This window comes from Grammomys surdaster, unplaced genomic scaffold (genome assembly GCF_004785775.1).
Source record: "Grammomys surdaster isolate TR1022 unplaced genomic scaffold, NIH_TR_1.0 192, whole genome shotgun sequence".
In the NCBI taxonomy this organism is placed as follows: domain Eukaryota; kingdom Metazoa; phylum Chordata; class Mammalia; order Rodentia; family Muridae; genus Grammomys; species Grammomys surdaster.
This window is the reverse complement of record NW_021604637.1, coordinates 126005-146950: the sequence shown is the minus strand read 5'-3', so window position 1 is coordinate 146950 and position 20946 is coordinate 126005. Positions and strand designations below refer to the sequence as shown.

Genomic DNA, 20946 nt, shown 5'->3' with positions numbered 1-20946 from the left:
CACCAGTCTTAGGTCATCTGCTAGACAGATTGTCTTTGTGGCTCAGATTCTCTTACCATTGCCTTTGCTGATTTCAATGAGTTACAGAACCACACTTTACAAAATGACTGAAATAAATTGTGTGCAAGTTGTTCTAGTGTGTGGTATCTTAATTCTAGCCAACACTTTGTCTACTATTGTAATCACCTTTAGAAGGCACATTGAATATGGCCTTTGAGGATTCCACAGGCATCGAGATTGACCTTCTTTCTCCCCCTCCCCCTTCCTCCTCCCCCCTTCCCCTCCTTCCCCTCCTTCCCCTCCTTCCCCTCCTTCCCCTCCTTCCCCTCCTTCCCCTCCTTCTCCTTCTCCTCCTCTTCCTCTTCTTCTTCCTCCTCCTCCTCTTCCTCCTCTTCTTCCTCCTCCTCCTCCTCTTCCTCTTCCTCCTCCTCTTCCTCCTCCTCCTCCTCCTCTTCCTCTTCTTCTTCTTCTTTGGTTCCTTTCTTTCTCCTTTGTGTCTCCTTCTCTCCTTCCACCAGTGACTAACACTGTATTGGAAATATGCATTTGATGTTAAAGAAAGCTGCTAGGGCCTGAGGAAAGTCTGACAGGGGAAGCAGTGGGGGAAAACAACATTACCTCAGATATAAGCCATTCTTACCCAGGAACAGCTAGGTTCATAGTGTGTGTGGATTGAGATTTTCTTACACACAGCCTGTGCTTATTCAGTCCTTTGAAGAAAGCTTCTTTGCAAATAAAAGTGTCTGCATTGTACACCAGCTCCTTTCCAAATCCGGTGAGCATAGTGTCATGTACAATGATAACACAGTGTGGACAGAGTTTGTGAAATATAGCCCCTCAAAAGTACCTGTTCCTACTTAAACTGCAGTTTGAGGGAGATGTTTTAGAGACTGGTTCTGGGGATGGAGCCTGGCAATCTACGGTTTTTAGTGGTGTTCCTGGGTAATGTCTTAATGTGCATACCTACCTTGGATGGATACACATTAGTACGTGTAGGGCCCGTGACTGCCGTATTAATAGTTTCTCTGTAGTTCACAGGTGATGGGCAAATGATTTAATTTTAACTTAAAGATTTTTATACCATTACCTTTGTAGTTGTTGTTCATATTGTTGATAATATTTCTGAAAGACTAAGGACACCTAAATAAAATGCCCTTTAAATCATATTCAGTATGTAATTGATGCTGAGAGTGTTTTATTTCATTTTATTGTTTAAATTTGTCTAGAATGTGGTACAGCAGGGATCTCAACCTATGTTCCCGGTGCCTCTAAGCACCTGTTCCTTAAGCTGCTGAGAATTGGCCAGGGAGGAAGAAGGAAGTGTATGAGTAGAGACTGCACGGGCCCAGCAGTGGTGATACTGTGTCCTAAAGTGTTGTCAGACCAGGACAGTCTGCTTAGACTCTGGTTAAAATACTGTAGATAGGTTAGTATATGCCAGTTATCTAAAACTAGGTGAAACACCTGTGAAGATGGGGAGAGTTTAAAATATACTTCTTAGCCTGACGGTTTTTATTTGAAAAAAAAAAAAAAAAAAAAAGGTGGTGGTGCACGCCTTTAATCCCAGCACTTGGGAGGCAGAGGCATGCAGATTTCTGAGTTCGAGGCCAGCCTGGTCTACAGAGTGAGTTCCAGGACAGCCCGGGCTACGCAGAGAAACCCTGTCTCGAAACCACCACCCCCCCCAAAAAAAAAAGAAAGAAAATATACTTCTTGTTGGACAGTTATCTATCTCACTATTTCAGGTACCAAAGCAGTCAGACTCACAACCGGCCTCTGAAAACCTGAGTCGCCAAGGTGACTGTGGCAAGAAGCAAGTGTCTTACAGAACTGATATTGTTGGTGGTGTACCCATCATCACGCCAACACAGGTAACAAGTCAATTCTTCTGTTATATGGAAGTCTTAGGACTGCATATTGATGCTTTTATTTCCATGAAAGCTGAAACAGAATGTCTTTGCTGAATTAATTCAATATTTATATTCTACAAAACCTTTTAATTTGGTTTCCTATTAGAGAGTGTTTTACAAACTTGTGTGTTAATTATAAAAATGATGGGAAGTCACACAGATAAACACTTGGTCCTTTGAGTTGAAGTCTTTGTATTTTCCCTGCAGAAGTGGATTTGGGAGTTACATGTCGGACTTTGTAGCAGCATATCTCACTTTAGTCTTCAGAAGTTACTCTATCTCACTTGTAATGGCTGCAGAGTTCTGCCATGATTTAGAAACCTCTCTTAGTAAACAATGGAGAGTTTTTCTTTTCTTTTATTTAACAGTGTTGTCATGAACATTCTTATATGTTAAACTTTGGAGATTAACTCTAGGGGCCTATACATACTAGGCAAGAACCCTAACAATGAACTATCTTAGTTTTTAAAAATTTTTCTTTATGACAGGATCTAAAAAAGTTGTACAAGCTGTCCTTGAATCTACTTCGTAACCCAGATGAGCCTTGAATCTTAGCTCCTCCTGCCTCAGCTTCCTGGACAGCTGAGGTTACAGGTCTACACCAAGATAAATTAATTCTTATAAGTAAAGTTGCTAGATTAGAGTCTGTAAATATGTGGCTAATTGTGTATGTGTTTATGTGTTTGTGTGTGTGTTGTTTTTTTTCCCTGCAACCTGAGGACTGTAACTCTGGCTACATTGTATCCTAAAAGTACTGATATGCCTGGGTATTAGGAAAAATAAATTTATGTACTTTTAAAAACGAACTTGAAACTTTTATATGGACTTAAGTTTCATGTATTACTATTAAGAAAATGTACTTTTTTTTTAAGATTTATTTATTTTATTTATATGAGTACATTGTAGCTGTCTTCAGACACACCAGAAGAAGGCATCAGATCCTATTATAGGTGGTTGTGAGCCACCATGTGGTTGCTGGGAATTGAACTCAGGACTCTGGAAGAGCAGTCAGTGCTCTTAACTACTGAGCCATCTCCCCAGCCTGAAAAAATGCACTTTTAATACAAATTCAAGTATTATTAGTTGTGAAATCAAGAATTTGAAGTGATATCTGTTGCCAGTGTTGGATATGCTTGTTCACTACTTCTGTGTCTTTTGATCTTAACAGACTCTGATGCTCTATATTATAGCATATACGATCTCGTTTCAAGCCATTTGCTATAGAAGTGTGATTACTGGGAAGAAGTCTCATAGCATCAATAAATTACATTGAAAATATTTTTCTATGTTTGACAAAGGGTATTTAATAATCTGTATTCTGGGTGTAGTGTACAGGGTTTTGTTTTTTTTTTTTTTGTTTTGTCTTTGTTTTTTATTTTTATTTTATTATTATTTTTACCAAAGTTAGATTTTTTAAAATTAAGGAAGAGGAGAGGATATGGGGAGGTTGCTTTTTCTAAAAGGAATGATTTTAGTCTCCTAAATTTGTGATTGGTAAGTAGCTTGGGTGAGCTTTTTTCCATACCATGGCTTACGTTGGCTGTTGGTATGTAGATGAGTTAAGATACTGGTACAATATGCCTGTGGCTGCTGTAGATTCTACAGAAGATGTCATTTAAAAACATTTCAAAGAATACTACTGTTTTATTGTAATACAGAATTTAAAATTACAAAGTAGCATTTCGGCAATATACATTCAAGAAAATGTTAAATAAATTTCATTGGAATGGTTAATTTATTAAAATCTAAATGTAACTAAACATTAACTGTTGAATTAGTGTTGATCTATTTAAGTGTATTACAGGTTGAAAATTCCTCGCGACATAACTGATAATTGAGACTTAATTGTTCTTTGAAGTTGTTAAAAATTTAACTGATTTACTTGTAGAATTGTAGCATGTAGATGCTGTAAATAACCAGAAGGTCTTGGGCATGGTTATGGCTAGTCACTTAGCTTTAAATACTACAAAGATTAGGCAAAGAACTTTAGACTTGACATCAGATACATTGCCCATAAAAGGACTGATACTTGCACATCTTCAGTATTTCAAATGCTTGTTTTGTAAAAGACCCTGTTCAGAGGATGAAGAGAAGAGATAAATAGAAGGAAAGTTTGTAAGCTACTTATCCAACAAAGGACTGTTATCTACAGAAAGAATTCTCAAAATCCAATAGCTAACAAAGCAGAAAGTCCTTTTAAAGTAGACAAAAATCATAAAGACATTTCACCAAAATATGAAGTGTATAATAATGGGAAAGATAGTCATCATCTATAGCCAGTAGAGAAAAATTTGAATTAAGGACCCAATGAAATATACCCAATCAGCTGGGCGGTGGTGGTGCACGCCTTTAATCCCAGCACTTGGGAGGCAGAGGCAGGCGGATTTCTGAGTTAGAGGCTAGCCTGGTCTACAGAGTGAGTTCCAGGACAGCCAGGGCTACACAGAGAAATCCTGTCTCAAAAACAAACAAACAAACAAACAAACAAACAAACAAACAGAAATATATCCAATCAGAGGTGCTTATACCTCTCACCCATTGATTATGGAGATGTATATAAAACAGTTCAGCGACTCTAAAAAACAAATTGGTGTGATAGTTTCCTTCTTGTCAATTTTGAGTAAATTTACAATCACTCTCCAGCCTAGTATATACTCTCCTAGGCATTTATCTTAAAGATGTGCATAATTATGTTCACACAAAAACCTTACATGGATACTTACAATGGCTTCATTCCTGGTAGCCAGAAGCTAGAAATAACACACACTGTTAATTGGGTAAGTGGCCAGCAGCTTGGTATGGCAGTACACCTACACCACTAAATACAGCAACCCAGACAGACAATGGATTGTTGATACTAAGAGCCACCTGAATGAGCCTTCAGAAAGTTATGCTGAGTGAAATTTCTAAAAAAATCTCAAAAGACACCTACTGTGTGCTTCCATTTGTATTCACAAACTGTCAGGACCATTGGATGGTATGGGGACCACTGCAAGGGCACACAAGCAGACTGCAGTCACGAGCAGCTCTTCAGGTTGATTATGGCGACTGTTGAGTGTTGGGCATCAGTTGGTGTGTGGAAATGCCACATGTGCATGTGCACAAACGAGTGCATATGTAACTGTTGAAATCTGAGTAAAGCTTACTGATGCTTGGTTTGAGTGAGTGCTGTGTCCTAAAAAGATGCACTTTCTCTTTGAAAAGAATTTGGTTGAAGGGTAGGGCCTCTGGTACTTTTTATATTTATTGTAAATTCCTATGGATCTGTTTAAATCATTTCAATATAAAATGTTAGACCCACGCCAGGCAAGGTGGCACATGCCTTTAATCCCAGCACTTGGGAAGCAGAGGCAGGTAGATCTCTGTGAGTTTAAGACTGTCCTGGTCTACAGAGAGTTCCAGGATAGCCAGGGCTATACAGAAAAACCCTGTATGAAACAAACAAACAAAAAACAAACAAAGTAAGTTAGCCTCACCCCAAGAAGAAGCACCAGAGACAGAATTTTTGCAGAACTATAGAAATGGGTGTTTGTGGTTTATCAATAACAAGAAAGTTGTGACTAAGTGTCACAGACTTAAAATTTTTCTGGGGTAATATTAAATGTAAGTATTTAAACTTACAGCAAGAAAAATCATTTTTTTGCTTCATTTTAGAAAGAAGAAATAAACGAATGTGGTGAGAGTGTTGACAGGAACAGTTTGAAACGGTCACAAAGCCATCTTCCTTACTTTGCTCCTAAGCCGCCTCCAGACAGTGCCGTTATCAAAGCTGGGTACTGTGTGAAGCAAGGAGCAGTGGTGAGTAGCCTGCCCACACCTTCGAGGTAGGGAAGATACCTGTGCCAGCAAGCTTGCAACTCATAACTCAAGTTGTGTGCTTTATATTCTGAAAGAGCTAGAGTAGAGAGCAGGCTGCTGCTGGGAAGGGTAGAGAGGGGTTGTTCTATCATGACCAACCAGCCGTTATGTTTGGGCTGTTGGGCAAGTTATGCCTATATCCACCAGCACTTAGTCTAAGTGAACTTTACTAAGTTTAGGTTTAAGAAGGTTTTTCTTGTTGTTGTTTAATTGAAAACTTTGTGTGTGTGCATATGGGTAAGGGAGGGGAACAGGAGCATGATGTATGTGCTCTGAGATCAGAAAACAACTTCATCAGGTCTCCACTTCCACCTTCACCTGGATTCCAAGGTTCATATTCAGGCAAACGCCTTTACCTGCTGAGTCACCTTTGCCATCAGATCGTCCTTCTGTTGATTTCCCATGCCCTCAGGAGTGGTCAGGAGGAGAGCCCTAGGAAAAATGGAGGAGTAGATGCTAGTTTAAGGTTGGGGTACCTAATTTCTCAGTCTTCCCAGTTTTATTTTATGAGAAAGCTGTTTTATAAAATGTATGTAGCTTTTGAAAGACGTAAATGAGAGGTTCAGCTTCAGGTATAAGGGCCATTACCAGTAAGTTCAGGTTGTCCCCATAGTCAGTGTCATGGAAGAGATTTCTACAGGACAAACACATTTACCAGATTTCCTCTTTTCTTTTTTTCTTTGTTTTGTTTTTTTCTTATTTGTTTTTGTTTGTTTGTTTGTTTTTGTTGTTTTTGTTTTTTGAGACAGGTTCTCTCTCTGTAGCCCTGGCTGTCCTGGAACTCAGTAGACTAGCCTTGAACTCCAAATGCTGATTTTCCAGTATTTCTAAGGTTCCAGATACTTGTCTGCCAGGTGCTGTAGTTCACACCTATAATCCTAGCATTTGGGAGGCTGAGGAGTGACGATACAAAGTTCTAGGTTGGCCAAGGCTATTATATAGCAAAATCTGTGTTTATTTAATCAGCTTTTCTAAAGTTTATTCTGCATGGACTAAATCTTGAAAATCTCAAGAGAAGGTAAAGTTTAGCATTTGAAAGCAACAGGAAAAAAATGTGACTATAAAGAAATACTTCAAACTCTTCTGCTAATTCTGCTTGATTTTCTGCCTGTTGAACCATTGGTCTCAGGGAAAGGAAGATGAGACCAGAGGTTTTCCAAGGCAGACTGTCTATAGGTTTGAGGCAGAATTTCCCTCAGGCTGTAAAGCTTTGTTGTGGGCTAATTAGGCTTTTAAGGAGATAACCTTTATTCCTACATCTAAAAAATAATCTACAGTTTTTTTTTCTTAATTTTTAAACCAATTTTATTTTTTATGTGTATTTATTTTTATTTTATATGTGCTTACTTGAGTGTACATGTGTGTACCATGTGTATGGCGTTCTAGTGGAGGGCAGAAGAGGTGTAAGATCCCCCTGAAATAGTTGCCCCATAGAAACAGTTGTGAGCTGCCATGTGAGTGCTAGGAATTGAGCCTGGGTCTTCTGGAAGAACATTCTTAACCACTGAGCCAATTCTCCAACACTATTTACAAATAATTTAGGGTGCTTAAAATTGATAGGAATATTTGTATAAAAGTGTATTAAACATTTTCTGTAGGATTTTGTTCTATTTTTGTATTTATTGCTGACTTGTTCTATATGAAATACTTGAAAAAGGATTCATGCATGTTGTTGATAGAGAAACCTGATGGCTTAATCACATTTCCCATGCTGATTTTTTCCTTGTGGGCTGGGCTGGCAAGAAGAGAAGAGAACACCTCTTCTTTCTTTTCCACTGTTCAGGATCAAAATCTTGAAATATCAGAGTTACTCATAAACTCTAAGAGTGAGCTGACCAAGGCCGAGACCGTCATTCAAAGCCTGGTTAGCAGGGAGAGGTACCATTTACCACCTCCCTTGGGAAGGGTGTGTTGTTTCTGAGGACTTGGCATTTTGGATTGTGGGTTCATACTGGAATGATTAAGGGGTGATGAACATTTGACATTCTCTGAAGCCTCTGTCTGTTCTTCTCTGGTAGATGAAAAACTGGAAGAGAAGATATTTTCAATTGGATGAAAACACAATAGGCTACTTCAAATCTGAACTGGTATGCAATCACATCATAAATATGCTTTCATATACTTGGGAGGTCACACTGCAGTGCTTGTGTGATTATATGCTTGTATGCTGTTCTGTTCTTCTAATGGTCCAGTTCTGGGTTTGAGTGCACCTGAATTTCAGTCGGTTTGGTTGTAATGCATTTGGTTAGTCACATATTTCATTAATGTGTTTTAAATAAAACTACCTTCAAGGAAGCATTCCATCTTGATGGATCTAAAATTATCAACAGCCCCACATGTAAATCTCTATCAGAGGAATATTAGAAGAAGTGGTGTAAGAAATCCTCCAAAAGCAACATTCACCCCTCTGCATGTCTACCTTCTCTTCCCTGCTGCTTCTTAGCTCTTTCCCCATTTCCGATCACCTCTTAAGTTGTTTCACCTGGGATACCTTTTTCTGAAGGCAGAATCAAAGATTGAGTCTCCCTCCTTCCCTGTTTGAGTAATGCACCATTTAAGATGTCAAGTAGCCTAAATCCTACAGAAGATACGCGCATAAATTAATGAAATTCTTTCTCTCTTCTGTAAAACTGTGGGACTTTCATATGGTCCATACTCTGCATGAAGGCATAGAACAGCATCATGAACTTTCTGCCCTGGTAGATATGTTCCATACCTACATTGTTCTGTATAGGCTGTGTGTGGCTTTTGAGTGCTGGTAATATAACCAGTGTACTAAGGAAGTAAATTTGTTTCATTTTAAAATTAAAACGAATTCCATTTTAGTAATTTAAATTTATAGTTACTCATAGGCAGGGTTCTGTATTGGGAGCATCTTAAGGGTCAGTTATTTTAGGAAGCTGTAAAAGGCAGAAGCAACCTATATAGCCTGCTGTAGACAGTCAGAGCCCATGTGTAGTGAGGAAGCAGTCTTTCCCTGCCTGAAGAATGAGGGCAGGAATGCACAGGAAGTGGGTAATTGCAGAGACGAGAATGGGCACATGCATACTTGTTGATAAAATGAGGCAATATATCAAGGAAAATAGAAACCAAGGTTCTTGGGATAAAAGCACAGCTTCGTGATATAGAAATATACAGCAGACATAGAAATAGGTCTTTGTGTGAGTACATGTAAGTATAAAACATACTGTAGCTCTGTGTCTTGAGAAAATGATCATTTCTTCCTGAAAGAAACCTAGACTCCATGGATGGCAGATTTTGTAGCTGGGCAAGAGAAATAAATGCAAGGTGAGCGGGAATGTCTATCAGAAAGCAAGAACATGCTGAGAAAATGCTAGTCACTCTGAAGTCACTTTATAGACAGTTCCTTTACCAGATCATGGACAGCGAGAGTGTATCAAAATACACAATGATTATAATATATTACAGTGCATGCATATACATATATATATATATATATATATATATATATATATATATATATGAGTAAATGATTGGGTGGTGATTGAGCTCAGATAACTACAGTGAAGGACAAGATGCTTAGACAGGATTGACACACCAGTCTGAAATAAAAACTAAACACTGTGGGAAGAGAGTAGCAGTACAGGAAGAAGCCTGGCAACATCACCTCAATCAGGCACTCAAGTTCAGTGAACTTCAGTGCTGGTGAGAATGTAGAAACCATATACCGCCTTACGGGATAGCATGAAAAGCACACCACATCAGTTCTATGCTGCTCCTGCTAAAGGTATATAGTCTGGTTTAATCACCAGGTAACAGTAGCCACATCCAAGGGAGGAGGCAGCCTACAAAATAAATGAATTGCTATGATCTGTAGGACTCTGTGCTCCTCTTTCTAGAGGAGTGAGGAACACTTCTATACTAAATAGAAAGAGACCATGTGGACGCCACCTGCTGACTGTGGTAGCTATAACAGGAGGACTTGAGGGCGGCATGGCAAGAGAAGCAGCTTAGTTCCAAGTGACTGCTTTTAGTCTTTTTTGTAAATTCATTTTTTTTTTTTAATTTTTATTTATTTATTATATGTAAGTACACTGTAGCTGTCTTCAGACACCCCACAAGAGGGCATCAGATATCATTGCAGATGGTTGTTAGCCACCATGTGGTTGCTGGGATTTGAACTCGTGACCTCTGGAAGTACAGTCAGTGCTCTTAACCACTGAGCCATCTCACCAGCCCTTTTGTAAATTCATGATTGTTTCAATGTTCAAGAAAGAGAAAAGTGAGAACTATCTGACATAAAAACAAACAGAAAATACAAACGGTGCATTCAGAAAGAGCTTAGACTGAGTGTGGAGTAGAGTGGTAGCATGTATCCCTAGTGTGTGTGAGGCCCTGGATTAGAGCCTCGGTACCACTAAGCAGTACAGATAACTAAAGTGGTGTTCAGAAGTATGTTCATCAGGCTTTGGGAAATAACAGGTGTGCACTGCACAGATAGTATTCATCAATCATGAGGAGGCTGTGTCTGAGTGAAAAGATCACAGATACTCTCCTCAGAGAAAATAAGTGGAGAAGAAATAATATTTCTTCAAATTCCACGTTACTGTGTAGGTAGTGATGTTAGAAGAATCATCATTTGGCAGGCAGCTATGCCAATAATGATTTCAAGTAAGAATCCTTAATATTTGGTGAAACTAGTGGGAGATTTTTGTTAGAAAATGAAGTTCTGCATAGGCTCCAGGTATGTCAGTAGTGACCACAATGAGTCACACTCCGCCTCCACACCATGCACCTCCTGGTAGGATGGCTGAGAAGTATTCCGTTGCAGTGGCTTCCTTCCAGAAGCGTGTGGCTTGCACATCAGGATGAATAAACATCAGACTAGCTCCGACTGGGACACAGTCTGTGAAATAAGTGGCCTAAACATTTTATAGCTTTACAGGATGACAGACGATCAAAGAAGTAACCCACGAAGTAATGGGGACTAAGAGAAGGGCAGTGAGACAAGTCTGCCGTAGACTGAACCCTAGACAGAAACTCCGTCAGCTTGTCTTCTGCCATGAAGGACACCCATAGGGTAACTTATAAGATCAGAATGTGGCCTAGAGATTGTGGGCATACTGCAAGGATGCTGAGGTCCAGGATCCATAACTGTGTCATGATCATGTAAAATTTATTTTAGAAGTCAAGCATGATACCTAGTATCATGTCTTCAACTTGTGTGCAGATAGTCCTGAAATGTGTATTCAGACACATGTACACAGGCTTATAGCAAAGCTGGACTTACTGCATGGTACCATCTATGTCAAGATGACCTTCCAAAAGAGGAAGGTCCACCATGACCAAGTCTGCTACTTAGTGACTGTCATTGAGACCACAAACCGAGCTTCAGACAACATTGTGTATGATGGCATGAAACTAGAACTGTCCTGCGGCTGTAAGTCTCAGAAGGTGTATTTGTGACTGAGAATGGTCTGAGCTCCAAGTAAGATAGCTAGCTTTTGACAGGAAATGTCCTGTGTTTGCTTTTTTTTTTTTTGCCAGGAAAAGGAACCTCTGCGGGTAATACCACTTAAAGAAGTTCATAAAGTCCAAGAGTGCAAGCAAAGGTAAGGACTGCCTGATTCTTGGATAGCACACAGTATGAAGAACCAGGCTTCCCCTCCCTGATGAGCTTACAGTATGCGTCTTTCTCTGTTCTTGTGGGGATTTGTAATTGTATAACTTGTTTTTAATCTGTAAAGTAATTTAATTTTTTATTTGAAAACAAAATTAGGCCGGGTGGTGGTGGCACACGCCTTTAATCCCAGCACTTGGGAGGCAGAGGCAGGCGGATTTCTGAGTTCAAGGCCAGCCTGGTCTACAGAGTGAGTTCTAGGACAGCCAGGGCCACACAGAGAAACCCTGTCTCGAAAAACAAACAAAACAAAACAAAAAAAAAGAAAAAAAAAATTAGGAAATAACCCATTAGTACACTGACATTTCAGAATTAGTTCAGTAATGCAAAGGAAAAATTATTTTAAGCAATTTCTGAGATTTAACAGATTGAGGTATTTTTAGTTTTCAAAGGTGCTGCGGAACAGATTGTTGCAAGAAATTGCATCAGTTGTGCCATGATGAATTGAGTGAACTGTAAACACTTGGACTCTAAAGTTGCTTTATGTATCTTTTCTAAATGAGTTGTGTAAAGAAAGCATGTGAATAGTAATGCAAAGCTGGAAAGGGATGATGTGATTTTGTTAAATTAATGTTTTCTTTCTAACATTTATTGACACATACTTGCCACTTAGTAAACAGCTCAAACGATCAAACTGATTTATCTACAACTGAATGATCGTTTTTCATGACAGTGACATAATGATGAGGGACAACCTGTTTGAAATCGTGACGACATCTCGGACTTTCTATGTACAGGTAAGACACTTTTGGGGGGGGGGGGTCATAGATTCTCTTAAGAAGTTTCTAACATTTAGAGGTGAAATAAATGTAAATAATACTTGTTGGTTTTAACGAATATAATTTGCCAGCTTATTGAAGGATGTCACGTGGTAGTGCGTATAGGATCAGACGTGGGAGTGGGAGTGTTGTGTTATGAATTGGTGACATGGATCAAAGTCACATTTGGAAGAAAGAAAGTGCTGTTTTACTTAGGTTTTAGCATGTGCCTTCAAATGTATTATCTTTTTGTGTTTTTATTTAATATCATTTTTGGTAATTTCATAAGAAGGAAAGTCTCGAGTATAAATGAAATTATTGAAAAAAAGCATTTGTTTTTGTTTATGAGAGTTAACACATTTGCTTATTGCAGAAAAATTAAGAAAACAATGGTTTGTAAAATAAACATACTCCCACGTTCAGTCGCTGATATTTGCAGCAAGCAAGATCATTCTAACTGTATAAAGTTTTGTTTGCTTTCATATATTGTCATTTTCCCCATGTCATTAAAATTTCTTTGGAAATAGGTGGGTCTAGAGACTCATATCGTTAATTGGAATTAAAGGCATTCAGGAGGCAGAGGCAGGTGGATTTTGGTGAATCCAAAGCTAGTTGGGGCTGTATAGTGAGATCCTGCCTCAAAAATGTTATCTTTGGAAACATTTTAGAATTGCATCATACTCCATGTATTGTGACTGAACATTCATATGCATAGTTTTCATACATTTACTTTGCAAGTATGCTGATGGCAGCATCTTGTGTAAAGTTTGGCCTGAATTTCTGAGTCTTTCAGATGTTTCTAGGTCAGACTTAACCATCGGAACAGCTTTTCTGTTGGTGGCTTTGACTTTGATCATTGTCCTGCTACTAGTGCAGAATGAAAGCTCGGTCAGCTCCGTGCCTCTTCCGAGTTCTACCCTTTGAAAAATGCTCCTTGAAGTTATTGGCATTTGATAGATTTTTGGAGAAGGGGACTTAGTTTTCTTTAGTGAATTGATCATTGGTAGGCTGACGACACACCAAAACAGGCTCCATTTCCAAGATTAGCTGAGCAGTGCAACCTGGATTTGATGGAGAAAAGGGTTGATGAAGGGAGAGATCTCAAAAGTCGAGTGGGAAGGGATAGGATAGTAGAGAGGCAGGAGTTAGAGAAGGAGTATGTTCAAAATACACTGTATGAAGTTAAAAGAATTAATAAGAGAGTTAATAAAATAGTCCTAAGACCCACAAAATTCAGCGTCTAGTTTACAAAGTGCATAGAAAACACATGACATGAAAGTTAGAATCTGATTTTAGATCTACTTCTCAAGGAGTGAGGTCTTCTCAGAGGACAGCGTGAGAAGGCACAGCTTTCGGCCTTCCCAGCCTCATGCTGTGGCCATTCCACCCTGAACATTCTGATCTCGTGATGTTTAAATTCACACTGGCCAGTCTTTATCCAGAAAGAAGACTCCTGCTGAATTTGACTACCAATGTCTATTTAATTCACTGTTCTATTAGAAATTATTTCTAAAATTAATATGTAAGATGGTGCCAGAATGGCTTTGAAAGTGGCAGTTATTTATGTAGTAAGTTTGAGACAGCGTTTGACAGCAAAATAGCAAAGTCTTTGTTTCTTCCTCTTATTTCTTTTCTAAAAGCACTCATTATATATACTTTGATGTGTCTGATTCTAAACATGCAGTGCCTATCTTATATCTGCATATAGAACCTGGCTCAGAAAAACCTGGGTTAGAAATAGTGCTTCTAGAGCCAGGTTTGGTAACAGATACTTGTAACCTGACCGCTCAGGTTAAAGAGTGAATTGAAGGCTAGCCTGAGCAATTTAATATGACTCTCTGTCAAAATTAAAACAGAAATTTTAAAATAAAATAAAGCCTCAATGGCTGAGTGTTTTTCTTAAATGTGTATATTGGTTATTTCCGATGCTTACCAAAAAAGTGCTTTCAGGGGTTGGAGAGATGGCTCAGAGATTAAGAGCACTTGCTGCTTTTACAGAGGATTGAAGTTTGATTCCCAGTGTCCTTATTGGGTAGTTCACAACTACCTATAAGGACAGCTCCAGCAGGGTTCCATGCCCTCTTTTGTGCTCTATAGCTGGGACCAGCTGGACCAGTGATTGATGACTTTTTTGCACCCACTCCACACCACACACACACACAAATGAAGCTGGATGTGGTGGCATACACCTTTAATCCCAGCACTCAGAAGGGAGAGACAGGAAGATGACAGGCAGAGTTCCAGGACATCCAGGGCTATACAGAGAAACCCTCTCTCTAAAAACAAAACAAAAGTAAATAAAGTGCTTTGAAAACATTTTTTTTTTTTTTTTTTTTTTTTGGTTTTTCGAGACAGGGTCTCTCTGTGTAGTCCTGGCTGTCCTGGAACTCACTCTGTAGACCAGGCTGGCCTCGAACTCAGAAATCCACCTGCCTCTGCCTCCCAAGTGCTGGGATTAAAGGCGTGCGCCACCACTGCCCGGCGAAAACATTTTTTTTTTAAAAGAAATTATTGCCTTTGAATGTGGTTGCAGGTGACATTATATTGCCAAGTACAGAATTTATGGAAATAGAAGGTGAATTTTGAGAGAAAATTTACTGAAATATCCCTTTTATTTCCATTAGGCTGATAGCCCTGAAGAGATGCACAGTTGGATTAAAGCAGTCTCTGGCGCCATCGTAGCACAGCGGGGACCTGGCAGATCATCCTCCTCTGTAGGTTTTCTTCTTGGGGAGAAACTCTACAGGGCCTGCATCCTTGGAAGTTGTTTTCTTCCTCTCCCCTAATCCTTCAGTTTCTTTCTTTGTTGAGATTATTTGCATGTTGACTTTCATACCAATTGGACTTGTAAAAGTAATGTTCCCTAATTGAGAGCTTCCTTGTAGTGTCCTGTGCATAGCTTTCTGTGCACATTGTGTTCACGCACAAGCTGGGCGGCTAAAGAATAGAGCCTTCCTTCCTTTGTTCTTGCAGTTAGCTTCTTGTTAGTGGGTCAGGGTATAGCAGTTTGACACCCTTGGTGTGGCACTGGCCTGAATGCACTTGCAGTTCTACCAAAACACGGTTTTGTGATGTCCTGGTCGTCCCTTTACTTGCCAATTTTCAGTTAAGATTTTTTTCCCTTGATGGTGTTCCACTGACCAAGCTAGAGGCTTAAGTACAGTTTTATGTTTCCATTCATTTTTTTCTATTTCATGTTATTTCAATTTTCTTCCAGGTTGATACAAAAAAAAAACTTGTTAACTTTTCTGTAGTTTGATAGTAATATTGTAACAACTAAATGCTTTGTCATTCAGACATTGCCTGAGAAACAAGGGTTATTCATTTTGTTCAAGTATATCCTAAGGAATAGTTTGGTTTGGAATACTTTGGCCATTCATCTATGTTCTGAAAATGCAAACCTTTTTGAGAAGTCTCACCTTAAAAGTAGCACTGTTGTCAATTGTTCTGATGTGCCGTACCATAGCCTTTATGATGTAGATTCTGTATATACCTAGATACACCTGCATTTTTAGTATTTTACTGTCTTTTTTCTCTTAGTGATAATGACAGATCAGTAGATAGTAATCCACTTTTCCCATTCCACAATCATTTATTGTTATAATAGTATTCCTTTAAGAATTCCTAAGAAACCTCTTTCATGGGTGTTAGTTTTCTAAGTGCCTGCATTCTATGTGACTCTTTCAACAGTCAAGTATGAGATTCTCTGCAAAAACAATGTCTGTTGGGAAGAGGGAAAGTTGGAGAAGGGTGTTTGTGTTCTGTGCTTTGTGGTGGGGGCAAATCGGACTGTCCAGCTGTGACTATCAGCAGAATTCTCTCTTTTCCTCCCTTTCCCAATATAGGTTAACTCTAATCTTAGCTTTGCACTGTGTTCCAGATGCGGCAGGCCAGAAGGCTGTCGAATCCTTGTATACAGAGGTATACATCAAGAGCTGGTGAATGCAGCACGTATGTGGGCTCTCATGCAAATGTGCCTTCTTAGTAGAAGGCCTGGACTCGCTCCTCCTTACAGCTGATCATAGAAGGTTGAGTTAACCAGACTGCCTTTTGCAGTTGTCATCACTAACGCAAACTATTCTACTGTAGTCATCAGGTTGAATATGTATAGTTAAAAAAAAGCAACCATACTAATAGAAGCTTCCAGAGCTTCTGAAACTGACTGACTGAATTGCTGCAAGAGTTTTGATTTTGTGTTTTGTGTATTTTGATTTTTTTTTATATTACAACACTTGAAATAAGCCTTCATTCTTCTGATCCAGGCAAACGTCTGCACACATCCATGTTGGATAAACTCTTGTCATCAGAATTGCATGGTGTTTTTTAGCTCTGGTGAAGTTTTACCATGTAGTGGGAGCCTGTAGTGTTTGCTGATTGTGGTGCTGTTCTCAAAGCAGCTAGTGTCTTGAATGAGCACGCATCAGGAGCTGCACAGCGCACTGCAGTGTCGGAAGATCTGTCCTTATAAGGGCAGTAAAGTCAGTAGTTACAGCTGGTCTGATTTCAGCAGTGTTAAAAGTGATTCAGTTGTACCCTTTTTTACTTTAAACATCTTAAGCCACACGAATGTGTGACCCAAAATAAACTGAATTGAAGCAGCTGCAATCACTTGCAGTGAAATTAAGAGAAGCAAAAAAGTGTCAGACTATGAGACAAAGTCTTGTCTGAGAAGTCTTGATTTTTGTTGATTAATCTATGGCCTTCACTTTTATGTCTTACATTTTATCTTTTTTAATACTTGGGATAATCCCCATAACTCTTAAATGCTGTAGGCTCTTCTTTCAACACAATTCAGTTGCAGTTGGAACACTGTATCCCATTTTAGGCTGTCTAGTGCCATAAGCTGCCAAATTCAGCTTTGGTGACAATTAGTTTCTTAGTAGAATTGGTTGTTGGCTATCGTTGCTTTGAACTCACCCCTAAAATGCATTGCTTTGGGAAGGAACTTGCACATTTATGCTGCATGGCTCATGCTTCTGCTTTGTGTGTATGTGTGTGTGCGTGTTGCTGTTTGTTTTTCAGAGAATCAAGTCTCACATTGAGTGACTAACTTTGTTGTTGATTGGCTGTGTCTGACCACCATTCCTCTTTCCAGGAGCATTCCGGCTGTCCTTCAGAATCCAAATACACTGTCCTCCGTCCTGCCGGGGCAGCAGCAGCCGCCTCACATTCCACAGCCTCTCGCAGCCACTCTCTGGTCTCAAGCTATACCATGGAGAAGCGAGGATTTTACGAATCTCTTGCCAAGGTCAAGCCAGGGAACTTCAAGGTCCAGACTGTCTCTCCAAGAGAGCCAGCTTCCAAAGTGACTGAACAGGCTCTGCTCAGACCTCAGAGTAAAAATGGCCCTCAGGGAGAAGATGGTGAGCCAGTGGACTTAGACGACGCCAGCCTGCCAGTCAGCGATGTGTGAGGTGGGAACACGTGGGCTGCCTGCACCACTCATCCTCAGTGTCCTTCCATGAGGCTTCTCGCCAAAGATGATAGAGGGTGAATGATTTCAGTGCATATGTTATACTGCCTGTGGGTGTACTCTGTAAGCTGGCAAACCAAGAATCTAGGGAGTGGCCAAGTCAACGTAATTTCTTTAACAAAGGAAGAAAAACAGCTGTGTCCATATTGACAGTCTGAAGCTTTACATGCTTAGGTGGTAAAAATGTGTGTGTGATATTTTTTTTTCTTAGTGACTTTGAAATTTTAAATAACAATTTAAAATATTAAAATTTCTTATTATTTTGGTCATTTAAACTTGCTAATGACTCCCTATGAAATATTCAATATTTACATATTCTTATCAACTAACATTATCAAGTGGGACATTCCCAGACAAAAATTCCTAAACTCATGATGTCTGTGGTGCTGCAGAATTTTTATCACAATGTGGACTGTTTAGAAATTCTAACCATTTATGATATATTCTGGCTGTGCAGGTGAGTGGAAAATTTTTCATAGAAGATTTGATTAAGCTGGGCAGTGGTGGGGCACGCCTTTAATCCCAGCACTTGGGAGGCAGAGGCAGGCGGATTTCTGAGTTCGAGGCCAGCCTGGTCTACAGAGTGAGTTCCAGGACAGCCAGGACTACACAGAGAAACCCTGTCTCGAAAAACAAAAACCAAAAACAAAAAAAGATTTGATTAGACAGTTGGTGCAGGTGGGAGTTGAACAGGGCAAGCAGAAGGAGGAGACTGGAGGTCACCTATAGCTAAGATTTCTGTTTTCTTTTGTGGGGAGGGGACTTCTTTATTTTTATTTTGGAGACTGGATTCTCTGCGTAGCCATGGCTGTCCTGGAACTTGTTCTGTAGACCAGGTTGCTCTTGAACTTGTGGTGATCCTTCTGCCTCTGTTGCCTCCCAAATTATAGGGCTGTGTCATCAACTTGCAGCCTGAGACACTTGTTTTAAAAACCTTAGTATTTTATTTCAGTAAAAATTATTTGGTCATAAATTTTGGGAAGATCTGATTTTTTTTTTTTAAGTCAAAGTTTTGTAAATAGATCTTATTTCTGAATTTGGATCAGTGAAAGACCTTAGTTCACATGCTAAGTCAAAACGGCCCTTAGTCATGAATTTGTTATGGCTTCTCCCTTGTCATCAGTAGTAACCTATACTCAAGTGCCTGTGTCTTCTCATCTCACTTAGAATTGTACCCCAAAGTCCTACATGATTGGCTTTAAATATCTGAATAAATTAATTTCAGTAGCGTAATTTGATATGTTAAATAAGATACACCAGAATGTTGGTGTTCAACTACCTGTGCAATATTTATGTCTTGAAAACCAGATCTGAGTATGCATTGAACCGTGGGGATATCATAAATAGAAGCACCTCTCTGAAGAGAACCCAGTTTCCAGTGTTGAGTAATAGACTGGTTTGGGCAAGTACTGTTTTGTGGCAACATCTTAGGTGTTTGCATCCCCAGGCTGCTGCTCTATGGTATTTCCAGTCTCAGACTTGTGTTTTGGAGTCATGGTGTTAGTGTTTTGCCTTTTTGTGTTCTAAGACTACTTGTTGGAGGATGAAAGATTCGCTACAGTGGTTTAGGGTTAAGATGTTCTATTTAGTTGCCCAGCACAAGAGCGTACCACTCACCTTTTGTATTCATAAGCTAATATATTAGAGTTCTGTGTAGTTTTCTCTTGTGCACCTGCATTAGAAAACCATAGGACAACAAGGTTGTTAAGCAGTGACAACCCTTCTGCTGCCGTATTCATCACCCAGTCTCTCTTAGAAGTTCCTTTTTCATGAACATACCTAGGGACCCTTGTACAGACTCTTGGCAGTATTGATGAGCCTGGCGCTGTTTGCTTTGGTACAGCCCCCACAGTGTGCATTCTTTTTATCATATTTTGGTATCGGTAATTTGATATATTTCATGGTGGTAAAATATTAGCTCTATTTTGGGACTTTTTATAGAATTACATTTATTCAAAACCATAGGAATATGTTCTTGTGATTATCAGGATCTCCTAATATTTATCTCAATTCTTTTCTAAGCTTATGGAAATTATTTAATTATTTTAAAGCATATTTTCTTGTAAATATATTCTATTTGAAGCGTCAGCAGTTACTTTGAATACCATACTATTTGCTGCATTTTTTCCTGTGTGTACAATGTATCCCCTCTCAGAACAGGAATGTACCTCCTAATGTTTACTGTTACACCGCTATCTTTGTATGTCCAGTTGGTTGAACACTGTAATGACTTGAGAATAAACCGCTCAGAATACATTTTCACTCAGTTCCCATTTTGTTTGGTTCAGTGCTCATGTGAACAAGTCAGTAGAATTGGTAAGAAACATTTTTGATTAGTTCATTTACTTACCTTTCAATAAACAGATTTCATTCCAGGACAGACAGGGTTAAACAGAAGAACCCTGTCTTGAAAAAACAAAAAATAAAAATAAAATAAAATAAAATAATTCAAAATCCTTGAATTTGTGGAGTTTGTTGTTGCTATTTGTTTGTGTTTGGAGACACGGTCTCACTTTATAGTCTTGGCTGAAATTCAGTATGTAGAGTATGTTGGCATTGAACTCACAGAGATCCTCCTGCCTCTGCTTCCTGGGTGCTAGAATTGTAAGAGTGTGTACCAACAGGCCCAGCAGATCCATGAATTCTTAAGACAGTTTCATATGAAATTGTACAAAGAAGATGTCTGTCTGTTTAGAAAGTTCGCTCTTTTTACTTAAAACAAAACAAAACAAAAGAATGTTTTCAAAATTAAATGTGAAAATTACTGGTGAAGCATGTTTGAATCATTGAGCTGCATAGAGCTCAAGGTTATTGATCAGGCTGGACTGAGACTGACTGCAGAAGACATAGATCCCCAAGCTGCCTGCCAGTGGGGATAGTGGGAAAGGGGCTGAGATGTGTAGTCAGCTCCCCAAAACTAATGCTCAAGAGCCTGCTTTTTGAAAAATTGGGCTGTAGTGGATTCTATGTCTAGAGTCTAGCCCAGTGCCTGCTGCCCAGAGTAAACTCAAAGGCTTAGCCACTGAGCAAAGGAAGGGCCACTATTATAAAGTATATTGAACTTTACACTTATAATTCAATTGCATTATATTCAATTGAAATACAAATTTAGTCACCCAAAGTTGCAGAATTTCCAAAGACACCAGCAGTGATTTTAGGTGTCTCTGTTTGTTCCTTGTGTCTAGTTCATCATCAAATCCTGCTTTATTGGGGGGGGGGGGGGGGGGGGGGGGGGGGGGGGGCGGGGCGGCGGCGGGGCGGGGCCGCCGGCCGGCGCGCCGCGCGGGCCCGCGCGGGCCCAGCGGC

The 20946-nt window shown here is 39.5% G+C and overlaps 1 protein-coding gene across 4 annotated transcripts in view; it reads left to right on the top strand.

Annotated features, from left to right (window-relative positions):
* Plekha1 (pleckstrin homology domain containing A1) overlaps positions 1-20102 on the top strand; it is a 55219-nt gene extending 35117 nt beyond the window's left edge. For 2 of the 4 annotated variants that reach the window (XM_028769425.1, XM_028769426.1), the window contains exons 6-12: positions 1746-1871; positions 5565-5708; positions 7787-7855; positions 11277-11341; positions 12083-12146; positions 14792-14881; positions 17263-20102. In XM_028769425.1, coding sequence (XP_028625258.1) covers positions 1746-1871; positions 5565-5708; positions 7787-7855; positions 11277-11341; positions 12083-12146; positions 14792-14881; positions 17263-17580 — 876 coding nt within the window. In that variant the 3' untranslated portion in view covers positions 17581-20102. Of the gene's footprint in view, positions 1-1745; positions 1872-5564; positions 5709-7786; positions 7856-11276; positions 11342-12082; positions 12147-14791; positions 14882-16047; positions 16196-17262 lie in introns of all 4 variants that reach the window. The other 2 variants (XM_028769428.1, XM_028769427.1) reach the window with 2 other exon arrangements.
* The last annotated feature ends 844 nt before the right edge of the window (positions 20103-20946 follow it).